Source organism: Rhipicephalus microplus, chromosome 9, assembly GCF_043290135.1.
Source record: "Rhipicephalus microplus isolate Deutch F79 chromosome 9, USDA_Rmic, whole genome shotgun sequence".
Taxonomy (NCBI): domain Eukaryota; kingdom Metazoa; phylum Arthropoda; class Arachnida; order Ixodida; family Ixodidae; genus Rhipicephalus; species Rhipicephalus microplus.
In genome coordinates this window covers 74,245,020-74,269,289 of record NC_134708.1, presented here as the reverse complement: position 1 = coordinate 74,269,289, position 24,270 = coordinate 74,245,020, and the positions used below count along the sequence as shown (strand labels likewise).

General features: G+C 46.0%; 1 protein-coding gene across 1 annotated transcript in view; it reads right to left on the bottom strand.

The window, feature by feature from the left end:
- LOC142771368 (uncharacterized) overlaps positions 1-23,829 on the bottom strand; it is a 43,261-nt gene extending 19,432 nt beyond the window's left edge. Inside the window, exons 1-2 of the mRNA XM_075872844.1 lie at positions 23,652-23,829; positions 11,207-11,328 (exon numbers count right to left, since the gene is read on the bottom strand). Of these exons, the coding sequence (XP_075728959.1) occupies positions 11,207-11,328; positions 23,652-23,769 (240 nt within the window). The 5' untranslated portion in view covers positions 23,770-23,829. The remainder of the gene's footprint in view (positions 1-11,206; positions 11,329-23,651) is intronic.
- Between the last annotated feature and the right edge of the window lie 441 nt (positions 23,830-24,270).

Genomic DNA, 24,270 nt, shown 5'->3' with positions numbered 1-24,270 from the left:
TAGAGACCCGAAGAGCCGAGCTCTCCTCTCTAATACATAGGTCTGCTCTCAAATGGGTCTGCTGTCAAAGGGATCTGCTAACACATAGCTCAACGCTCTATCACATAGCTCTCTTCTCTGACACACAGCTCAATGCTCTATCACATAGCTCTCCCCTCTGACACACAGCTCAACTGCGACAACAATATGTCTGCTCTCACATAGGACTGCTGCTCGCGACGCGCCGCGGGGCTTCTTTTATATGCACCGTGTGGATTCTTAGAATAACAAAATGTCCAACCAGAAGCGCCGCTGGTCATGAGGTCAGACTCCTCCAATGGGGTCGCCGCTGGGCCGCGTCATTCTTTCTCATCGAATCTGGAGAGGCTGCGCTGCAGGTGGCTGCACCCAAGGACGAGTGACGTCGCCAGGCATTGCGTCAGACCCGCCAGACAGGAAGGCGCCGGCTGCTTGCTCGACGGGCTCGCTTGCTGAGGTGACTCACTGCACGTGCGCGCCAGAAAGGCGCCGTCGCGTGATGACGCCGTTGAGTTGTTGATCGCGTCAGGCGAGCTCGCGGGCTGGCCTTAACACAGATTTCCTTTTTCCGCGGCATGGACGTTCGCTGCCGACTCGCTGGCATAACAGGGCAGAGCGCCCCGATACTGGGGAGGGGCAAATGGAAATACCGAAAGCAAAATTATTTGCTGTCGCCATACCAGCCGTTGCGCGTCGTCTGCTGATCGTCTGCTACGCCATGTATAGTGCCTAGAATATACTTTACTCTAGGCACTATACTCCATGTGCTACGCGCGCGACACGCAACGAATGCTGGGATTGCAAAGCGTCACTCCGCCGATTTTTTTCGGAGCACATCGGAGCAACAAAAAAAAAGTACCCCGACAGGGTGCGCCCTGGTTACCGAAGACGGTTGGTGCACACCGGTGTGCTTTCCCGAAGATGCCATGAGACAAAGCGCCACCAGGCGCCGCGTCTCCATCTTATCTGACAATGGCAAGTCTTGTCTACATACTGAGTGTGACTTCTCATGGGATCTGGGACGGCTTTCTGCTCTCTCATAATACAGTACCGAGTACAGTACCGAGTACATAACACAGTACCAAGAATTGACCACTTCATTTTTAAACGCAAGCCTTTCTCATATATTTGCCCCCACGACGGTTTAACTCCAGCTCTCCCATATTAGAGCACCAAGTACTTTGAATCGTTAACCACTTTTTCTAGACATAGCAATATAAGCCCTCCTATAGGACGGCTTTACGCTCTCCCATAAAAGAGTACCAAGTACTCTAAATCATTAGCATTTTTTTTCTAAGCACACGAGGAAGCCAGTCGTGAAAGACGTTTCCATGCCGAAAGGATTACGGATGGCTTTATGCTATCCCATAGTAAAGAACCGAGTACTATAAATTGTTACACACTTTTTTTAATCATGGTACTCTGCATCAACTATTGAAACTCGCCAAATACCAGAGGAAGAAGAAGAAGACAAGGGTCACCGAAGAGCGCGCGCGTGAATAAGCAAATAAAAAATATTGTTGCGGTTCGTTTGAATCGAATACAGTCCATGCTTGTCTCGTCTCGTTTCTGCGACATGGTGCCGTGACCAGGATAGCGGCATCTCCTCTTATCACTGGCCACGGAATACCAGGACGAAGGACAGGCCACAAAGGACGGACGAAGAGGAGGCCCAGTGTGAACCGACGGCAGCGAGACGGGACATTGCCATCCGAGAGAGCGGCACAGACACGGAAGACGACACAGCCACGGATGAAGATTTGCTGCTGAAACCTGTAAGCAACCAGCCGTTTCCTCAGTTATTCAAAATGAGCACGGAAGTATTTTCAAAGAAAAGAAAAAACCTGAGGACGCAAATAACCCACCTAGTCAGTGAAGCAGAAAATAAGCTTCATGACAGTGAACACCTTACGGCAACATCGATGATAGCCAGATTAGAGGCATCACCGACATGTTATAGAAAGTTGACGTACAGATGGAGCAATTCATAACGCCGGAAACAGCCGAATCCGACTTTGCGAGGACCACTGAGTACGTGCTAAAGACGATTAGCATTCTGCATAACATCAATGCCTACCTTCATTGGCAAGAACGACGCGAGCCAGTGAGGGAACAGGTCACTTCAAATGACAATGCCAGGCAAGCAAATGCCGCAAGCAAATGCAGTAAAGCTACCAAAAGTAAAATAATGAAGTTTGATGATGACAGGAGGAAGTGGCAGAAATTCTGGTATCAGTTTGAATCGGCTGTTCACGTGAGAACAGAATTAAACGAGAATCAAAAGTTCACGTGCCTTCTCTCATCACTAACCGGGAGAGCGGCAGTCACCGTGGAGGGACTTCAATATTCAGACAGCAATTATGTGAAAACTAGCGACGTACTCAAGCAGCGCTACGGGAAAGATGAAGCGCTTATAAAAATGCACATGAAAGAGCTAACTAACTTAAGTACAGTAGCTAGCTGCAGGGACTCTGAAGGATTGAGAAGACTGTCAGACAAGGTACAAGTGCATACACGTGGGCTGGAATCTTTAGGCGGGAAAATCGAGTCATATGCTTCAATGCTACTACCAGTATTGTAAAGATCTTTACCTGCGGCGATGCACATAGGGTTCCAACTGAAACTATGAGAATCGGCCGGTGGGTCTTCAGAACAAGATCAGAATGCAACTAAACATCATGAAGAAACTCTGAAGCGCTTGATGAGGCATATGGAAGACCTAGTTGAGTGCAGAGAGGAATTGGTAGAGCGCAAAGAAAGCCATGGCAACAAATTTGACAGTAGGCAACAGAAAAGAACGGTTAATTTTCAAAGTACTGCGGCAAAGTTTTGCATATTCTGTGAGACTAATACCCACTATCCTGATGAATGCAGAAAGAATGTGCCATATGAAGACAAGAAAATGAATCCAAAATCGTTTCATAGATGCTTATTTTGCACGAGGCCTCGACATACCGCCAAAATATGCAAGGCAAGCATAAGATGCAAGATATGCGGGAAAGGCACGCAGCGTCTATGTGCCGGGGAAGAGAACTCACAGCGCAGGGCACAGCAGCCATTCAATGTAAAAATGAAAATCGGGAAGAGCAAGGGTCAACCTGTCAATATACGAATATATCATCAAGCATTTTTCTACAGACTACAATGGCAATAGCAGAAGTTAGAAACAAGTCGTGCTATTGTCGGGTTCTGTTGGACACTGGTAGCCAAAGAACGTTCATCCTTAAGAGATTGTCAAAAAAATCTTGGTTGCATGATCAAAAGAAAAAAAGACTGACCATAGGCTCATTCAGAGGAGGACAAGAGGAAAAGACTATGCATTCAGTTGAAGCCAAATTAGAAGTGCATATAGTGGCGAAGAGGTTTTGTTGAAAACACTCGAGGTTGAAATTATATCAAAAGAAAAAAATGCCAGTTTCACTCAATAAGAAGTATGAAGACGACGGAATAAAGTTGGCTGACGGTTTATGCACAAGCACAGACTGCAGAGAAATTGTAGTCCTTGTTGAATCAGACCAGTACTGGCAAATAATGACCGGAGGCATCCGAAAACTGGAAGCGAAGCTGACAGCAACAGAGACCATATTCAGTTGGACGGTGCAGGGCAAAACTAAGTTAGCCGCAATGTTAATGAAACGGTCAACCATTATGGTACTTCACGTTGAAGTGGATAAGTCTGACATAGAGACAGAGCTAAGGCATTTCTGGGACATAGAAACCATCGGCATAAAGGGCACCGAGCAAGACGCAAAGAAAGAAGAGAGTGTGATGGAGTACTTTAGCAAGAACTTAAAGTGTGAAGAGAAAAGATACTCAGTACGACTTCCGTACGACTTCCGTGGATACCGTGGAGCTTGATGAAATCAAGGGTGTCGCGATGACCAGATTGAAGCAACTCACTCGAAGGTTACAGAAAGACGAAAGTGTATTGTGACGTTACGACAATGCAGTCAAGTACTCGACTAGTGGAGTGGCAGAAGTGGCCGAGGAGGAAAGGGCACCAATGACACACTGATACTACATGCCGCATCAAGCCGTCATCAAGGAGCATCGTCAAACAACAAAGATTAGTATTTGATGCGTCATCATTGTCCACAAAAGGGTCATCTCTAAATGATAACCTCCAAATTGGGCCAAATCTCAATTGTGATCTCGTGCACACGCTGATGAACTTCCCACACCATCGCATTGCAATGACAGCTGATATTAAGAAGGCATTCTTACGGAGTGCAATACATGAGGAAGACAGAGACGCGCTGCGTTCCCTTTGGTGGGATAGAATTCCGAGCGGAAGCGATGCGAAGATCATGAGATGGAGAATGTCAAGAGTGACGTTTGGCACTGCCCCCAGCACTTTCTTGCTCGCAGCAACAGTACAGCACCACCTCAGCAAGTTGGAGGAGAAATTTCCGGAGACGATTAAACAGCTGAGGTGAAACATCTACGTCGACGACATTATAATGGGAGCCGAATCACCCGAGGAAGCCAAAAAACTTTACTGGGAATCAAAGGAGAGTTTTCGAGAGGCATCAATGACTCTAAGAAAGTTCAACACGAATGAGCCTGGTTTACAACAAAACACAAAGAAAGAGGAAAACGCAAGCTTCGGGGCTTTCACCGAAATAAAGGTCCTTGGCATCAGATGGAACTTCATGGAAGATAGGCTGTACATACCACTGTTTGACATAAAATACATCGCTATCAGCGGTGCGCGAACAAAGCGCCAAATGTTGCAGCTGACTGCAAGAGTATACGATCCTCTGGGACTATACTCCATTCACGGTAACAGCCAAGCGAGAAATACAAAACATGTCGAGAAAAGGGACGTCTTGGGACGACTCACTGCCAGATGATGAAACGAAGACTTGGAGGAGATGGGTTAAAGAGCTCGAATCGATTCAAGAGTTCAGCGTACCATGATGGTTTGTTGTAAGACAACTTACACGCAACTTCACTTGTTTTCGTATGCAAGTCCATAGGCATACGGAACAGCGGCCTATTTGATAAATCACTACGAAAAGGAAAAGGAGGCTGAAATACTAATTGCAAAAGGAAGTATAGCGCCAATAAAGCAAATCTCGTTACCACGACTTGAGTCGATGGCTGCGTTGCTGTCTGCACGCATTTCTGAATACATCAGAAGCGGATTTGTAAGATATATAAATTCTACAAGATACTGGACGGACTCGACCATTGTTCTTAGTTGGCTGCACAGATAGATAAAAAAAACGAGACACATTTGTAGAGAATATGGTGAAGGAGATAAAAGAGAAAACGAAGCTATCAGAGTGGAAATACATTGCAAGCGAAGAGAACCCGGATGATCTCATGACCAGAGGTGTAAGAGCAAAGACTTTGATACAGTCGGACATTTGGTGGCATGGTCCAAAGTGGTTTGTTACGGAAAACAAGACCACAGGGCAGACGTAAACGGAAGAAGACAGTGAGAGAAGTGAATGTCGTGCAACACATACACATCAGTACCGGTCGTGATCGGCGCAGAGAAGTATGGAACCTACATAAGATTGCTCAGAGTAACAGCTCGGGTTCTGAGATACATACAGATTACAAGAAAGAAGTGGATAATCGGCGATCTGAGTTTTGAGCAATCCAAAAATGCAGAGACGGCGATAATAAAATTGGAGCAACGTAAGATACAACGTGACACATTATACTCCACAAGAGCAATACTATGAAGACAACAAGGATGTTTCTTTGTGGTAAAGAAGTCTTTGAAGATGAACAAGGACTAATAAGGCACAAGGGCCGTCTGTCTCAAAGGGGACTGACATACAACTAAAAACATCCAATTGAGCTACCAAAGTGGACGGCTGCTACAAAGCTGCTAGTACGACATGTGCATCAACTCGCGTTGCATGGAGGAGTCAGTACAACACTGTTGCAGCTTAGAACAAAATATTGGATAATCCAAGGAAGACAGTTGGTGAAGAAGGTTATTCATGGATGTCTAAAGTGACAACGATTTGACGCTAAACCAATCAAGCAAGACACAGCACCCCTGCCCGCTGACAGAGTAAACCACCGACAACCATTTGAAGTGACTGTTGTAGATTTTACAGGCCCGATGCTTATAAAAGACGCAGTGAAAGGCATGACAAAACTGTACATCTCAGTATTCGTGTGTGTGCAACAACAAGAGCTGTACCTCTGGAAGTTGTCGACAACTGTATAACAGAAGCATTCTTCCATGCATTCAGAAGATTTACAGCGAAAAGAGGCTTATGTCGCACAATATATAGTGACAACGCAAGGACGTTCAAGAAAGCCAACAGAGAAATCAATCGTATATGCTGAAAGAGTTACAAGAAGTCTCTAAAAGATCTAACCAAGGAGATAAAATCAAGTGGAAGTTTATCGCCGAACGAGCAACTTGGTGGGCAGGCTTCTATGAAAGGATAATACGAAGCTTGAAATCATCAATGAGGAAAGTCATCGGAAAGAGACTGCTAACCAGGGAAGAGATGGAGACAATAGCCACTGAAGTTGAAGTGGTGCTTAACAACAGCCCGTTAACTTATGTATGCAGCGAACCGGATGAGCCGCTACCTATTGTGCCGGCTGACATAATAGGGGTAAAATGCAGACTTCCAGGCAATGACGAAGATCAACACGAAGTCAACATTGAAGAAATTTGGAGAAATCGGCAAAACGTCATAAAAGATTGGTGGAAACGATGTAACAAGGAATATCTGAAAAAATTGAGAGAGCAAGCTTACGCAAGTAAACAAGAAACGAGAGTGAAGCGAGGAGACATCGCATTGCTTGGTTCGCGCACTCCTAGATCACTTTGAAACCTGGCCAAATTTATGGAAGTTTATTCGGGACTCGACGGGAAGATACGCTCCTGCCTTTTTTAAAACCAATGGAAAACTCATTCGGAGATCTGTACAACATGTCTACCAACTTGAAGGTTGTTTCCAATGAGGACAACAAAACTTCATGTGGGCCGGAAGCTGTTGAAACTTGCCGAAGACCAGGAGAATAAGAAGAAGACAAGGGCCACGGAAGAGCGCGCACGTGAATAAGCAAATAAAAAAGGAAGATTCTTGCTGTTCATTCAAATCGAACGCAGTCCACGCTTGCCTGGTCTCGTTTCTGCGACATCGACCACCGTTTTCCTAAACATAAGCGAGAGTAGCCATTTCCGCTTACAATAAGTATTTGGCCTCCATTATACGCCGAGTCGCTTGCAGAATTTTTCATTCGCTTGTTGTTGTTGTTGTTTTCGTCGTCGTCGACGTCGTCGTCGTCGTTGTCGTTGTTGTTGTTGTTGTTGTTGCTGCTGCTGCTGCTGCTGCTGCTGCTGCTGCTGTTGTTGTTGTTGTTGTTGTTGTTGTTGTTGTTGTTGTTGTTGTTGTTGTTGTTGTTGTTGTTGTTGTTGTTGTTGTTGTTGTTGTTGTTGTTGTTGTTGTTGTTGTTGTTGTTGTTGTTGTTGTTGTTGTTGTTGTTGTTGTATGGGCCTAGCCTTGTTAGCGTCCATCACACTCCACCAAAGCGAAACATAACAACTGCACAACGACAAATGATACATCTGTGTAAAAAAGCGACATTATGTGACATCAAACAAGTATATCACAGCACAAGATACGATCCCCTGCACCGTCCGTCCGAACGTGTGTCCGTGCATGTGACCGATGCATGTTCGTCCGTCTGTTCGTGCGCGCGTCTGTGCGTCCGTTCATACGTTCATCCGTCCCTGCACCCGTGGACCTGCGTCCATTCGTCCGTCAATGCACCCATGCGTCCGTTCACCTGTCCATCGATCCGTCCTTCTACTAGTCAGTGATTTCAACACATTGTGAGCATTGGCACCTACAGCTTCGCCCACTCGTTGCCATCCACTTCGTATGGATGCGTTTTTTTTTGGGGGGGGGGGGGGAGGGGGGTTGTTTGCATTTTTCCGCATATATACCTTTTTTTAATGATCATCAATCGTGTTCACCAATAGCACGTTTGTATTTCGTCAATAGCGCGTGTGTCGATGATTTTGAGTGTTGGAGTCAAACATACGTTCGGGGAACAAAAGGTAACGTTAATCATACACCGGGAAACGATAATTCAATCAGATAGAAACTACATTGTACACAATGTTATAAAAATATATGCCTTCATTCATAACTACACATATATCTTCTGTAAAAAATAAAGTATTTTTTAACTCGCGATCGTATTTTAGTTACCATTTTTTTATAATTAAAAATATTTTCAGAAATGCGAAGCTCATTATATTTCCACTTTTTTTAGGCTTTTTCGATAATGTTGCGCTGCTTTTTCGGGCTTCTTCTCTGGTGATAGTTTGCTTGTCATCTTTGTAGCGTCTGGCAACTCGGACTCAAACACACGTCGTCAATTGGATCGGTACGGCTAAAGTGCATGCATTTAATGCGCTCAATATTCAGGTATTTCTTCCATAAGATTTAATTCGTGGGCCGAACCTTCATGAGGGACAGCTTAATGCATTCCTAGAGTACAGTACTATAAACTGTCATACATTTTATCTAATCTCGTACTTATTCTAGGTTGTAGAGCACGCACTGTTACGTTTTAACGTGGTGATAGATTTACCTCATTATCACAGTTAATTGCCTCAGAAATCTATTGTCGCAAAGGTTTCCCGAATGCGCCCCAAAATGAGCAGATTGAAGGCAAGGCGCCTGATACTATTATATTATTATTAGGAGAAAATGATTCGGCAGATTCCCCGTCTCTTGCCAATTGATGTTATGCGAAGCATGCGGAAGGAAGGTTGTAATTGTTTATTGAGCCAAGCGTTACGTAATGACGCTAAAGATATCAATAACTCCTGTACGCACGCACACACACACACACACACACACACACACACACACACACACACACACACACACACACACACACACACACACACACATGTTAAAATATCGCTTATGTGCTTTTAACCAGTTGTTTACTGTTACGTAACGATGCCAACAGCAACATTGGCACTATTATTTCCAGAAGCGGTAAGCTGATGCGTAGCGCTTGTGCGCGTGAAGGATGGTAGCCCTGGACACTGCCGCTTAAATTAACTTTAGGGGATGGCCCTTAGCCATATATACAATTCAATGTATACCTAGCGTGACGGCTGTTTAATAGGAGTACATATGTAATGTTTATAAAGTTGAATGGCCAGTGCTGCAGCCACCCTGGATGTTTCTAGAACATTGAGGTCTTGCTGCTAGAATAAAGTATTATAGCACGGAGGCATGACTCGGTGCTAGAATACTTTATAGTGAAGCAGAATGCTGGAGTTTGGATTCTGTTGGGACACTGACATTTATTCTTTGCATTCATCGCGTCCACGCTGCCGATGTCCGCTTTTTCTTAGCGCCCTCGCACTAAAGGGGCCTTCGAACACTATTCATCCCCGCATGTTTTGCTCTTGGGTTGCGTAGACTGACCTGCAGACAGACCGGTGAAGCAAAAAACGGCAGTGAGAACAGCACGCAGTAAGAAGTGATTCGACTTAGAAATTTCAAAATACAACAAAAAATGCCGACCCTCAACTTGATTTTATTGATATGTGGGGTTTAACGTCCCAAAACCACTATATGATTATGAGAGACGCCGTAGTGGAGGGATCCGGAAATTTCGACCACCTGGGGTTCTTTAACGTGCACCCAAATCTGAGCACACGGGCCTACAACATTTCCGCCTTTATCGGAAATGCAGCCGCCGCAGCCGGGATTCGAACCCGCGCCCTGCGGGTCAGCAGCCACATTTCAATCGCATTTCAATCACATTTCAACCACATTTCAATCGCTTATTACGTCGGAAGTCAGCCCCAATAAAATAAGCTGGATGTGCCTACGTAGAGAAAACTTGCACATTATCGTTTTTTTTTTTTTTTCAAAGTTGCCACAGTAACAAGTGTGGTGTCTGACCCCTGGCTTGCCAAAACGTGAGCGGGAGCTACTGTGTCGGAGCGAGATATTTTCTGCCATTTTTTACATTCCGAGTCACTCCCTTCTCTTATTCTGCATTTGTGGAACGACCTGGACAATGAACTACTGTTGACCCTTCGCGCGTTGACTGGTGAGCAGCTCGATAAACAACAATAATGCACTGCGCCCCTTCAACAGCCCACGTGCGGAAAGAGACAGCTCGCAAACTCCCCAAAGCAAGGAGAGGGAAGAAAGAGAGATAGGGGTCTTTCGTATGCATATCGGACCCACACTACAGTGTACTAGAGGCCCTCTTCTAGTACGCTGTACCCACACAAGCCAGAGATCCAGTGGCGAAATAGCAGCCAGCGCCTCTGACGTGTTTTGTAGTTTCAGGGATCTTTTTTTTTTTTTATGTGGCCGCGTTGGTTCAGGGTTCGATGAAAAAGCACAGAGAAAAAAAATTGAAAAAGACTAGTAACCTCAGTTTTGATCCCACACCACGGTCGCTTCTAACGTTTTATTTATCCCATGATATGGCGGCAACCTTCCAGCGTCATTTCCGCCCGCAAAGTTCTGGTGAGTGCCACGACGTGATAACACGGTCGGCAGCGATGTAGTGACTTTATTGCCTGATTAAGATACTACATCATTTGATATCGGTGCTTAGACCTATTCTAAATGTATCTCCATCTATCAGTCTACGCAAACCGCAGATAAAAAATAGGTGCTTCAATAGTGCCTGTCTTTTTTTTTTCCCATTTTGTGGGTAGATATGAATTGTTCATTGTCTGTGTCTCATACGTGTGGCATATAATGAACCATGGTACTTGAGTATGTGCCACACGTGCCTAGCGGAAAGGATTCGATGACGTACGCGACGGGATTGTGCCATTACTCGTGCCATGACCAGTGAGTCATATTCGTCAAACCATCTTATCCTCCCGTACTAATTTTGGTTCACCCTAAGTTATGAGGGGGTGATCGCGAGAGCACCCAGACCGAAACGCCTAGATAGATCATAGATAGATAGATAAGCACGCTAAAGGTGTCTGCAGTACTCAAAGAAATGCTTCGCATTTAAAAACAAAAGATGCAATTGCTCAATGTCATGACACGTGCGTGACGTAACTTCGTACCTCCGCGTCATTCCTCCTGGCTTAAGTTACTATTGGAAGTTGAAAGCTTGCCCACTTTGAGTGGGAACCCAGCGCACGTGTGTGCTTAGAAACGCCAGAAGCAACGTAACAGACAGCACGCTTCACCTGCATGCCAGTGTCCTCCTCATCGTCGCCAGTGAAGCCTGTCTGAAACATCCGGGTCTCCGAGCCCCCTTCGAAGCCATCGTCCGCAAAGTGGAACGTATTTGCTGTGCCTTGGTGGATGCCTGAAGTATATAGGGTCATTCATTATTGAAGTTAGCAACAGCGTTATAGGTATATATACAGGGACACGCATGGCAATGCAATTCACGCTACGGCAACAGACAACACATGCACCATTGTTATATCTAAGCTTCGTAGTATACGAAATTTATTGCACACTTAAGGGTGCATATTTATTTATTTATTTATTTGTTTGTTTGTTTGTTTGTTTGTTTGTTTGTTTGTTTGTTTGTTTGTTTGTTGGGTTCGTGGCTGACACCTTTGCCAATCTCTGTTCTCTTCTTGTAAAGCGGGTCCAAACTGCGTCTGTTACGAGAGAAGCCACGTCGGAAACGGCGGGCTAGTTCTGTCGAGATGGGATGCGCCAAAAAATAAAAAAAAAATTAACACTAGTGTTTGACATTCCCTGAGAACCTATCAAAGTTCATTTGAAGTATCGTTTACTGTGGCGGCTGTCATTAAGTTTATCTCGCACGATACGTTGTCAAAGGAAGACATACTTTCTCCCCGTCAGTGATGCCATCGCGTACATTATTGTCAGTCATGTGGGTGGCATGTCGCGATCCTTTCATGGAAAGCAAGGGAAACAGAAATATGACATTAACTGCCCATTCACATGAATTTTCGCCCAATGTACTGGTAATAATGAAAAGATGAACACGCAAACATGGTGTCTACCAGCGTTGGAAGTAACGTGTTATAAGTAACGCCGTTACCGGTAACGCGTTACTTTTTTAGTGATTAGTACCGTACTCATTATCCATTTCGTAGTTGTAATGGGTAACATATACTTACGTTAACATATTTGGTAACGTGAGGCGTAACGTTACTCGTTAATTTTTATTCCTATTGTCCCCGGAGTTTCACGCAAAACGTTTTTGTCTCGTATAGTCACCGATCTGCCAGAGCACGAAAACATGGAAAAGCCGCTGACCAGGGCAAAAAACATAAATGAGCCACTGCCCAGAGCAATCCTTACGTCGCATCGGCGGACTCCATGGTGTCAGTCTGCCAGGTGTTGACAAGAGCCACTTTAGCGTAGCTGCGAATGTTTTCATTTTAAGAAGCGAGGCCTGCTGTCTGACGGCAGCTTAGAAACATAGAAACGGAATGTTTGCCTCAGTTCTACAAGTTGTACTATCGCGCAGTCACCCCCTGCAGTGCTATGGCGCTGTGTATCAGTTTTGTATAAAAAAAAAACAAGATTCAATTATATCTGCTTCTAACAGCTGGTATACGTTTCTGGCTTTTTCATTCCTGAACGAGCGAGGCTGACCTTGAACAATTTCACATAAACACTCGCAATTTTCGCGGCAAATATTTATAGGTTGCAAAGGCAAAAAACGATTTACGATTCAAACGTTTGTTTTTCGGGACTATGTTTGAAAATTTTCTTTTCCTTACCAGAGACAGTTTGAGTTTACCAAGCACAACGCCTAAAGAACACAACACGTGGTGCGTTGGGTACGTAACGGCTAAGGCTGTCGCGCACAGCCACTGTAGCACAGCGTTAGTTCATAGTACACAACAACCGAAGCGTGGAGTGCGCTTCGGCGTTAACAGCCTTAAGTTTGAGTAGAGTAACCAATGGGGCCTATATACAGTTCCTCCAAGTTTGAGTGCTGCTCTGCGCCCTCTATAGGCGAAGAAATGAACTGCAGTAGCCAATAGACGTTGTCTTTTTTTTTTTTTTTTCAGCAGCCACGGAGAAAGGAAAGGCAGCAGCCATGACGTCGATGCTCGCAGCTGCCGAGATCTTGCGAGACAGCCGCCGGTAAGGTACGCAACGGCCGTAGCAGGCGCAATGTAAGTGCCGAGATCTAGCAAGCGCATCTCTTGCGCGCGCAAACGCGCGTAATTCTCTTAGGTTCAGCGCATGCGCAGTCTTGCTCTCTCTCGCTCGTTGCGTGCGCAAGGCCATCGCGCGTGCTAAACTAAAACAATCTATTATCTGCGCATACATGTCTAGTAGGTTAGTAGGAACACGTCGTCAGAAGTACTGTATATTTGTTGGGAGATCAGTGTGATACTTGATTTTTTTTCGGAGAGAGTTGATGAAGAAATTTATTCTCTATTTCCTGTCACTTTGAGAAATGGCTTAACCATGTGCCACAAAGTTATCAGTCAGCACATGCATCTCTACGTTAAACATTCGATCACTACAATATTGCTTAAAGGGCCCGTAAATCGCATCTGATTTTTTTTTCCAAAAAATTCAAGTAAACACGCACATCGCGTGCAGAATGCCGTCGTGATCAACGATTCCGCACGTGGCAGCGCTACGAGCCACCAGTGCGCCACTAATTCCGCTAAACAATTCCGCCTCCTTTCTGGGTCTTTCGGGACTCCGCGTGACGTGCCGTGTCTGTGAGGCGCCGAGCCAAATACGCTGACTGCTCGAGCAACGACTTCCGGTCAGTCCGCAAGTAGCTGTCCCTGCTGCTCGTTCGTCGTGTTGCCCGCGTACTGTGGCCGGCGTGTCTTCGTACGGGTCGATCGCGTTGGCGATTCTTTGAAGGCGTGCCTGCAACGCAGTGTTCAAACCGGCACGATTACGGTAGCCACTGCTCGCCAGCTATCTGCAACGCAACTGACGGAGTCAACGGCTGGAGTCACGACAACCGGAAGCAGAAGGTGTTTTAAGCAGCGCGTTAGTAAAGCCCCTTAATATAGAGCAAGTAGCGACACTCTCCTCCATATGCTTTCCAAAGTGTCCAACCCTCCTCTCCCAAGTATCCAAACCTAATCTATATCCTCTCCCGAACAGCCACCGTGCGGGCGCTGGCCCTATAACGCGGCTCGTGCCTCATCAAGCCCAAACTCCATAAGCGCGAAAATGCACGCGACAGCGACGAGCGACGCTATGAGCGACGAAACAGGGCGTTCGCGCGACGTGTCGCCTGTTCGTTTTCGCGCGATCGCTCGGTTCTCCAGATTTGGAAACCGTCGCTCATCGCCCGGAAGTGCTGGGCTCAAGCAGCCAATAGCGAAAAACCGGAAAAGACGAAGACTACATAGGTGCACGTGACCCTGCCCGAGTCACGTATGCGCAACAAGAAATAACGCAATGTTTATTACGCATGCGCATATAAAAAATGCTGCAAGGCAATAATAAACACTTTCCGTTTCATAACACAACAATATATCTTATTTTTAAATTGGAAACCGCTCGCTACGCGGTTTTCTTGGTGCGAGTTGACGGCCTCATGCCAGCAACAGTGGAATTCGCTCGCCGAAGCTGCCTGCGCTAGCGACTGATCGCGCGACGCCGATCTACGTCGCGTCGCTCGTCGCTGTCGCGTGCATTTTCGCGCTTATGGAGTTTGGGCTTCATTCTTATCAAGAATGCTATGTCACGCTGATAACAGGCGTCGTCGCGGCCCAAGAGGCGGTAGAGAAGTATGCGCGGAACGACGGCTCAGTTAAACGAATGGCGGTACTTTCCAAAAAATATCCAGGGGCTTTACGCGTTAGCGATGACATTTACCACGCGAGATTAGGAGGGGCGCTCGTTGAGAGGGCAAAGCGGCTTGGGAGAGGATGCGAGCGGAGCGAAGTGCAGGAGATAGATAAATGAGCGATCGTCGCGGTTTCGATAATCAAACGCTAGTAACTCGATTCGCTATTACTGCACCGTTTCGAAACATTCTCCCGGCTCCGTGCTCGTCGTACACGATTTCCCCACTACCACTGAATTTCGACCCCTGGGTGGTTTACGGGCCCTTTAAGCCTGGGACATTTGTGCACAGTTTTCTGGTTATATGAGTAATTCACCAAAAAATGTTTTAATATAGTTGGAGATTTCATGTGAAATATAAGTATGAACTGCCATTTCCGGTCCTGCAGCAAGGGCGCACAAATAGAAATATTATTATTATGTTACCTCTGCCCTTGAGTAATGGCAGAGGTAACACGAGTTCCCTTTTTTGAGTCAACGTAGGGTGGTAACCCATGCTAATTTATTCTTTTTTCTGGAACAAGTAACGTATTTAGTCACTTTTTTAGCGTTCATAGCAGACGACCGCGAAGAACGTTAAAGGCCAACTCCGGCGATTTTGCGAGGTCAGTGGATCTCAACGAAATTTAATAGGTACGTTCATTTGCAAGTTTACACCATTCATGCCAAATTGCAGGCTTGAGAGTTTTGCAGATTCTTTTCAAATTAATTTTATAGCTTGCATCGAAACGCTCACCTCGCTTGCCAGAATTAATGGCAACATTGTGTGTGTGACGTTGACGATAGTTATAGTTACAGTGTACTAGAATAGAGGCAGTGTGCTCACAGGCGGCGGTGGGTGACCCACTTCGTGTCGACGCCAAGAGGCGGCGCGGCTCGCAGCGTCACCTGAAACTCCTTTGCGCGCCGAAGTAGAGAGCCACAGCGCAATTGTTGAAATGCCAGAAATTATGCAACGTTCGCGACATGCAATGCACGACACTTCTTTTGGGGCATCTTATCAGTGTGCAGGGCGTGAAGCAACTGACATTGTATTATTTTCCGGCCGTTTAAATGTTCAAAGTGGTTTCGCTAATGCAGCGGTCATGTCGACTGCGGTTCCGAGGTGCGAAAAACACTACGCACTTTTTTTTTTCGAATGTCAGAATTAAAATTTTGGAGTTTAACGGGCCGAAGCCACACTTTCGCTATGAGGTACGCCATAGCGGAGGGCTGCAGGTTAATTTAGATCCCTTTAGAATTTTTAACGTCAGCCGAAATGTCGACACACGGCTTGTTTCGTTTTTCTCCTCCGTCAGGAGAACAGCCACCGCAGCTAGGATCGAACACACGTCCTTGGGTTGAACAGTACAACGCCTTAGACAGCCTCCACGCCGGGTTTTTCTTGATTACGTGCCTGCTGCAGGAATGCGCGCCCTAAACCCAAACTTTAACCACCATGACAACCACGCACGACGTTTAACATTCGAGCATCGCTGCTTCTAGACTTTAGGTGATGATTGGTGTGTGGCGTGATTATTGCTGTAAACAAGACGTAGCATCATTATTATCAACAGCCTGTTAGGTCCTGCAGGATGGGAACCTCTTTCATTGATTTACACCCGCTCCTGTCCTTCACTGCCAGAGTCCATTCCATTCATTGCCACTGAATTTTCATATTTCGTGTATCCATCAAGTTAATGACGTAGCAAATTAAAAAGAAATGATAAAAATCCATGTAAATTGATGAAATAATGTTTATTTACAAATAAGTGATGAAAGAATTTGCACAAGAAATATTAGGGTAAAAAAAAGGCTGAATAATGGCAGATCGAGACATTTACACATTGATATGCACCATTACTTGGAAGGAGTCTTTAAACAATAACAAAACGACAAGCAATGCTCGGGCTCCGCTGGAACGTTATCCTGTGTGAAGTCGCAGTCCTCCCCTGAATCACCAATAGCAGCCCGTGGAAATTCAGTACAGTCAGTCTCGAGAGAACTTCGGCTCTTTTTCTTTGCGGCTGCATGGTCATTTTCGCATATCTTCCTTTTAGCTCTCGGTTTTGGCATCTTCTTCGTGAGGTACTGCGGCAAATTTGGAAGAATCGTGGGGACGGAGTTTTCCGACAGCATCGGTTTATCACGAGGAATGCGTACCTCTTTGCCATCTATATGGTGCACGAACTCCTTGATAACGAACCTCGGTTAGAAATGCAGTTCGCAGACCGCAGGAAACTCATCCAGTTTCTTATCTGCACGGTGGAGATTTCTTTCCCACTCCTTCCGCCGTTCTTCATCACGCGGGACGCTGAACAAAGACGCCTGTGGTGCATCCTGCAAATGACTGTACCCGGTTCGACAACCGGGCGCAAAACAGTAATTTCGACGGCGGTTAGGCATCTTCACGAACACATACTACACAATGATCCAAGCATAAAGCACAGAACGCGCACACGGGGTACCCACGTTGATCCAATCGAACCGATCGAACTGAACTGAGCGAACCAGCCCCGTCCGCCAACACGGCCAACACGAACCAAGAGAAGTTTTTCAGGATGGATGGATGGATGGATATGGCTGTACCCTTTAGATCGGGCGGTGGCTAGCGCCACCAAGCCGTAATACCTAATGAACCAAAAACTATATTTTTTTCCCTTAAAAAAAGAGTTTGAGGATTCGTACTTTGCAGTGAAGAGTTTAATTTTCACTCGTGCCTTGACTTTAGCCACCAATCAGATAACCTCCTTCTAGTTAAGTCTACCCGCTTAAAGTTCATTTTGCCCTCCCGGTCCCTAAACCTCAGTGCTTTGAAAAACTCTGCGCCATCATCCTGAACTATAGGGTGAAGCCCTTTACAGAACATTATCAAGTGTTCGGCAGTTTCTTCTTCCTCTCCACACGCACTGCATACTGTGTCTACCCCTTCGTATTTGGCCCGATATGTCTTGGTTCGCAGTACTCCCGTTCTGGCCTCAAACAGTAAAGAACTACCCCGAGCATTATCATAGATCCTTTCCTTGGCAATTTCCTGCTTAAACGTTCGATAGATCTCTAGTGCGGACTTCTTTATCATGCCCATTCTCCACATGTCAGTCTCCGTTTCCTTCACTTTCTTCTTAACCGATAGTTCTTTTTGGTTTGGCCACCTGCTGTTTTCTAAGTATTTACCAGTCAACTTCCTGGTTCGCTTCCTCCATTTTGTATCGACATTCTTCATGTACAAGTAGCTGAAAACCTTCCTAGCCCAACGCTCTTCCCCCATTTCTCTCAATCGCTTCTCAAATTTGATCTTGCTGCTGGCTTCCCTGCCCTCAAATGATGTCCATCCCATATCACCTTGTACTCCCTGATTTGGTGTATTCCCGTGAGCTCCTAAAGCAAGCCTACCTATTCCACGTTGCTTAATTTCTAATCTTGCTTGAACTTCTGATCTCATGCACAAGACCGCATTGCCGAACGTCAGCCCAGGAACCACGACCCCTTTCCATATTCCTCTCACAACATCATACCTATTGTAATTCCACAGTGCCCTGTTTTTCATGACTGCTGCATTCCTGTTACCTTTAGTCGTCACATATATTTCGTGTTCCCTCAGATACTCGGTCCCATTGCTTATCCATACGCCCAGATATTTGTATTTATCTGTTATCTCTAGCGTGACCTCCTGTATTCTAAGCTCACTACCTTCGTTGTCATTGAAAATCATGACTGCTGATTTTTTCCTTACTGAATCTAAAATCTAACCTATCTCCCTCATTACCGCAGATGTCCATCAATCTCTGCAAATCTTCCTTGTTGTTGGCCATTAGCACTATATCATCTGCGTACATTAATGCTGGTAGTGCCTGATCAATAAGTTTTCCTTGTTTGACTAAAGAGAGGTTGAAGCCCAGTCCACTTCCCTCTAATTTTGCCTCTAATCCTTGTAGGTACATCATGAATAATAAGGGTGACAGGGGGCACCCCGGCCTAAGCCCCCGTTTTACCTCTGCAGGCTTGGATACCTGCTTTTCCCACTTTATAACTACCTTGTTACCTTTATAGATACCCTTTAAAAGATTAGTGACTACATGTTCCACGCCTAGTGTGTCCAGTATTCCCCACAATTCCTCTTGAACCACGCTATCGTACGCTCCCTTGATATCCAAAAATGCTAGCCACAGGGGCCTGTGTTCCTTTTCTGCTATTTCCATGCACTGCGTCAGTGAGAACAGATTGTCTTCCAACCTCCTGTGTTTCCGAAACCCATTCTGCAGTTCCCCGAGCACCCCCTCATCCTCTATCCACGCCTGCAGTCTTTCCTTTATAATCTGCATCGCCAGTCTGTAGACCACTGATGTCACTGTTATAGGACGGTAGTTGTTTATGTCAGCTTTGTCCCCCTTTCCTTTATAGATCATGCTCATCCTGCTAAGTTTCCATCCATCGGGAACTTCACCATTGATTATTATTGTGCTCGCTGCCTCTCTCAACGCCTGCTTAGACTTCGGACCTAATGTCTTTATCAGCCTAATTGGAATGCCATCTGGGCCTGTTGATGTACTACTAGGAACCCTTTTCTCAGCCCTTTCCCACTCTTGTTGTGAAAATGGAGCCATTGCACCACTTGATTCGTCCTCGTCTATTGTGGTGCATAAAGTACTTCTTTGTTGAAATTTTTCTGTCACTTTTGTTCTTATAAATTCAATAGCTTCGTCCCCTTCTAGCCTAGCACCTTGGGCAGTAGTTATAAATCTCTGCTCTAGGCTCGTCTCATTTCTTAGGGAGTTTTGATGGTTCCAAAATTTCGCAGCTGCCTTTCTATCTTTTTTATGTACTTCTGCCAGCCACTGAGCTCCCTTCCTTCTAATCTTTTCATTGATCAGAAGGGATGCATCCCTTCCACAGCTTAGAAAGGTTGCCCATTTTCTTTCAACATCATCTGTCGGTTCACCCCGCTGCTTAGCATGTCTGTGTTCCCTAGAAGCTTCCTGACGTTTTGCTATGGCTCTCTTAACTTCCTCATCCCACCAACTTTTGGGTTTGTGTCTTCTTTTCCGGGGTGACTTGTCACGCGTCTTAGCAAGCTCTAGCTCAAAGAGTCTAATTAGATTCATGTATGTCCACACTGTCTTATTATCCTCCGTGATTACTTTCCCAATTTGTTTAGTGGCTATTTCAATTTGCCGTTCTGGATAAAAATTTTCCTGTAGTTGCTCATCTTGTCTCCTTCCCACTTTCACTCCTCTTCCAAAACTTAGCTTGATACGTTTGTGATCGCTACCCAGACTTCTGAAGCCACCTTCGTCTATGTGCATTCCCCTGAGCTTATCATACATCCTATGTGACATCAGTGCATAATCTATCGTCGACTAAAGCCTTCCTACCTCCCATGTTATTTGCCCTTCACACTTCTCGGCACTGTTGCAAATGATCAAATCAAGCCTTTCACACATATCCATGATCATTTTGCCTGTCGGGTCGGTATACCCATCTATATCTTCTATGTGCGCATTCATGTCTCCTAGTATAATTATCTCGCACTCTCTTCCTAACTCCTGAATGTCCTTTGATATACACTCTACGATTGTCTGGTTTTCCTCTCTGGCCTTTGCTCCCGTCCACAAGTACACGAGACCAAGGAGTGTCATTTGACCTGCCACTTTCCCTTTTAGCCATAAATGTTCCTTGCACTCCTGCTTGACCCTTTGCCAGTCTGTACTTTTATGAATGAATGCCCCAATACCACCCCCCTTTCTGCTGCCTTCTGTTCTATTACAATATTCCCACGCGTAGTCCGGATTGTTCGGAGGTTGTTCCATGTCCCTGAGATGTGTTTCTACAAAACCATATACCATCGGCCTCTCTTCCCTTAGCTGTTCTTCTATCTCTTCCCACTTCAGCCTGTTCCTACCACCCTGCATGTTAATATACCCTATGTCTGAATTGGCTCGGCGCTCGTGGCTACGTCTATTTATGCCCCGGACTCTACCTATCTTAGATATTGGTGCCACTTTGGAATCGTCTCTGTCCATACCACCTGTCGAAGAGTCTCCCTGGTTGTTTTCCTCGTTACTAGCTATCCTGCACCCCGAAGGGCTCGCTTGCCCCCCAAAAAAGCTACTGCGCGTCCTGCAAGTCGCCAACCCACCTCATGACCTAGCCGCCCATCGAAGTGAATTCTGTCTCGTTGAAACCCCCCCCCCCCACCTATGCACCTCTCTGTTTATTTCCACCACCTCAAAGCCTTTCTCTCGACTCATCCGCCATATCTCTTGGTTTGCGTCTCTCATAATCATATAGTGGTTTTGGGACGTTAAACCCCACATATCAATCAATCTCTTGGTTTGCGTTGACCACCGCTCTTTGCAGGTTGCTATCACGCACCGGTACCTCCGGTATCGTGCATATCACTACCTGTAGCTTAGGAGAAGTGGCGCGCATGTCATCGACGCCTTTCGCCAGTGTGGCTGCTAGTCCTGCTGCATCTCCATTTAGGACATCGTTTAAACCGCCTGAAATTATCACTAGGTTTCGTTTATCAGCTGTCGTTTTGAGCTTTGCGCTCGCTTGCCTCATGACTGCTTCCAGCTTGCGTCCTGGGAACGCCCCTACTGCCACCCTCTAGTCACCTCTTACCCTCTCTTTGATGGCTTCTGTGCATCGATTTAAATTTGAGTCCCCGGCGATTATCACATGCTGCGACTTTTCAGCTGGAGCGTTCTGCACCTGGGGGCTACTTGCACCTCTGACGCCGTCTGCTTTGTTCCCTCCCTGCCCCACCACTACCTCGCTGAAGCTGGGCCTTGCGACAGTTGAACCGGCTAAACCTGTTTTTTCCAAACTTGCTTGCTTTTCCTTCTCCACCGTTCTGGTTGCCGGTTCCCTACTGTTCTCTCGGTAGGTCGCTTCTTTGTTCAGCTTCGCTAGCGCTTCCTCGGCGGACTTCAGTCTTTCTCCCATTGCCCTCGTTTTCTCTTGCTCTGTCGCCAACTCAGTCTCGAGCTTGGCGATTCTCATCAGCAGTTCACTCTGGGCAACCATCATTTTCTCCATTTTTTCCTCGACCTCACATTGCCTACACTTCGCGTCAGCCTCTTCCCCATCCGCTTCTACGCTTGGGTCCACTTTCAAACCCACTCCACATCCTGAACACTTTACAGTCTTTTTAACCATGCCTTTCTGACACCAATTGTCCCTATACTCAATAATTACTAAACTCGAGCCCTGTGCTACGAGAAAAAAAAATCTAAGCTCTTACAAAAATTTGCGTGTTCAATGTACGCGCACCTCCCCCACGGGGTGGCAAAAGAAAAAAAAACAACAACAAAATTTCAAACCCACACACCCGCACTTACTTATAAATACCTGGTGACTGGCCCCCGAAAAAGCCGTACCATAAAATAATTGTTACGAAGATTTCAACCGCTGCCTTATAATTATAAAGACAAGCTCAAAACATGCAAAAACACTTATCTGCGCAGTCGATCCGGAGCGCTCAAAAAACACGTCCATCCACCTTGACAGCCCGAACGCGGAAGCGTTCGGGCTGTCAGCGCCCTGAAAACTTCAGCGCCCTGAACGTCAGCGCCCTGAAAACAGCGCCCTGAAAACGCTTGACGCACCTGAAAACGCGCTGTCAGCGCGTTTTCAGGTGCGTCAAGCGTCAGCGCCCCTGGTGGGCATCGTGGAAGTCGACACAGAGTGCGCTACGGCGGAGCGCCGCAAGAATAGGGCAGTGAGCACACTGCCTCTATTCTAGTACACTGTAGTTATAGTCAACGTTTTTAGAACAATAGAGTTTTAGAACAATTGTTCTAAAAACGTTGGTTATAGTATGGTGCCACCATAGTTATAGCGCGAGAACAGATCTAACGACGACAAAAAAAAAAAAAAAAAAAAACAAGAAGGACACGAGCGCTCGTGTCCTACTTGTCTCTTTGTCGTCGTTCTGTTCTCGCGCTATAACTATCGCCGTGTCATACCAACTAGCCCAAGCTGCCACACTTCTATATTACGTTGAGTTTTGCCTGGCGGAAGTGATCGACGAACTGATGTGCCACTGCTGCGTCTGCTATGGATTGTGTGGGTTTGGCCAGCGCTTCCTTGGTTGAGCGGGCGATTTCGTTTTCCATGTCGGTGGGCGTGCGATAGGTGCTAGGTGGTGATGCGCTGTGAGCCACATACGATTCGCCATATATTCACCATAACAGCGTAAGCGTTTTAGCAGATTGCCGCAGATGGCGTGGGCAGGTAGTGCCATCTGGCGGGCATTATGTGTAATCAGGCAGGTTCCAGCAACGTCATGCAATTCCTTACGTCACACGTAGAAGCGCCCTGCACCCTACCTCAACATGCGCCCGCCCAAGTGCCTGAACAAGAAGCGAACGAAAACGATGAACGGCACGAGAACGAACACAAGTTGCTGTCATCTTTTGGCGCCTGTCTGGGATGTTTGGAGAGGAATGTGTGCAATGCTGTAATAAAGTTCATATGGGTATCAAACAGATTCATTAGTTGCATCAACCGCTAATAATTCTACATTACGTCATTCCGGTAAAATGATCTTCCATCATTTGGAGGTTACTTAATTAGGTGTAAGTTAAAACCAGTATTTACATTTAATGCTTCATTAAAATTGTATCTGTATCCTCTATTAGCACTTAAAAATTTTCAGACTATACGATCGGCCCGGCTCTTCAGATGCCCCAGAGCGGGTAAGTGCCAATAGTCCAAGGAGCATCATCATCAACGACAAGATCACACGCATGCTTCCTTGTTCATTCTTGTCCCATTGTTTTCGTTCGCTTCTTGTTCAAGTATGTTCTCATTGAACTTGTCACAGCCGAGATTATACACTTAGACGTATAGTCGCACTGTTATCATATGATCAGACCTACGTACCTCGATGCCCACTCAGAAGCTTGCCTTTTATCGCACTCAAGATTGGCAGCAGAGTCGCTTCATTCTGGCCAGAAAGTGCACAGAGCAGCAGCATCGATGTGACTACTAAGGTTTGCATGTTTCCCGTGCTGGTTCGGGTCAGACCCGCGTTACAGATAGCTCACCTGAACGACTAAACAATTCTGGCCTCCACCAAAACGCGGTGCTGGTAGAAGCCAGAGCCTTTATTCTCAGCCGGAGAAGCCTGATAAACTATCAAAGGGTTATAAAAATATAGAACAAGAAATTAACAAAGTTGTTGGTGTGTTTTAGCTTACGTTTACCGTCATGCATAGTGTGTTAACCTCTGTGACCCGCATATCTATCCATGGACAGGACAATCGTTCCGTGTTATGAGCATTCAAGGCCTAATATATTACGTGGTCGTCGACGTGCTTTGGACAAGCTGCACGTTGGACAATTTAGCACACAGCAAATGATGGTTCCAAAGTGCAGCGTCTATTATGTAGCCTGCACACCATTCTGTTGTGCTGACACGCCTGAACTATTGTGCACACGTGTGCAGCGGTTAATTTCTTGCGTGCCCAAGGAATGTATTACTTCGAAGAGAGGCTGTGGG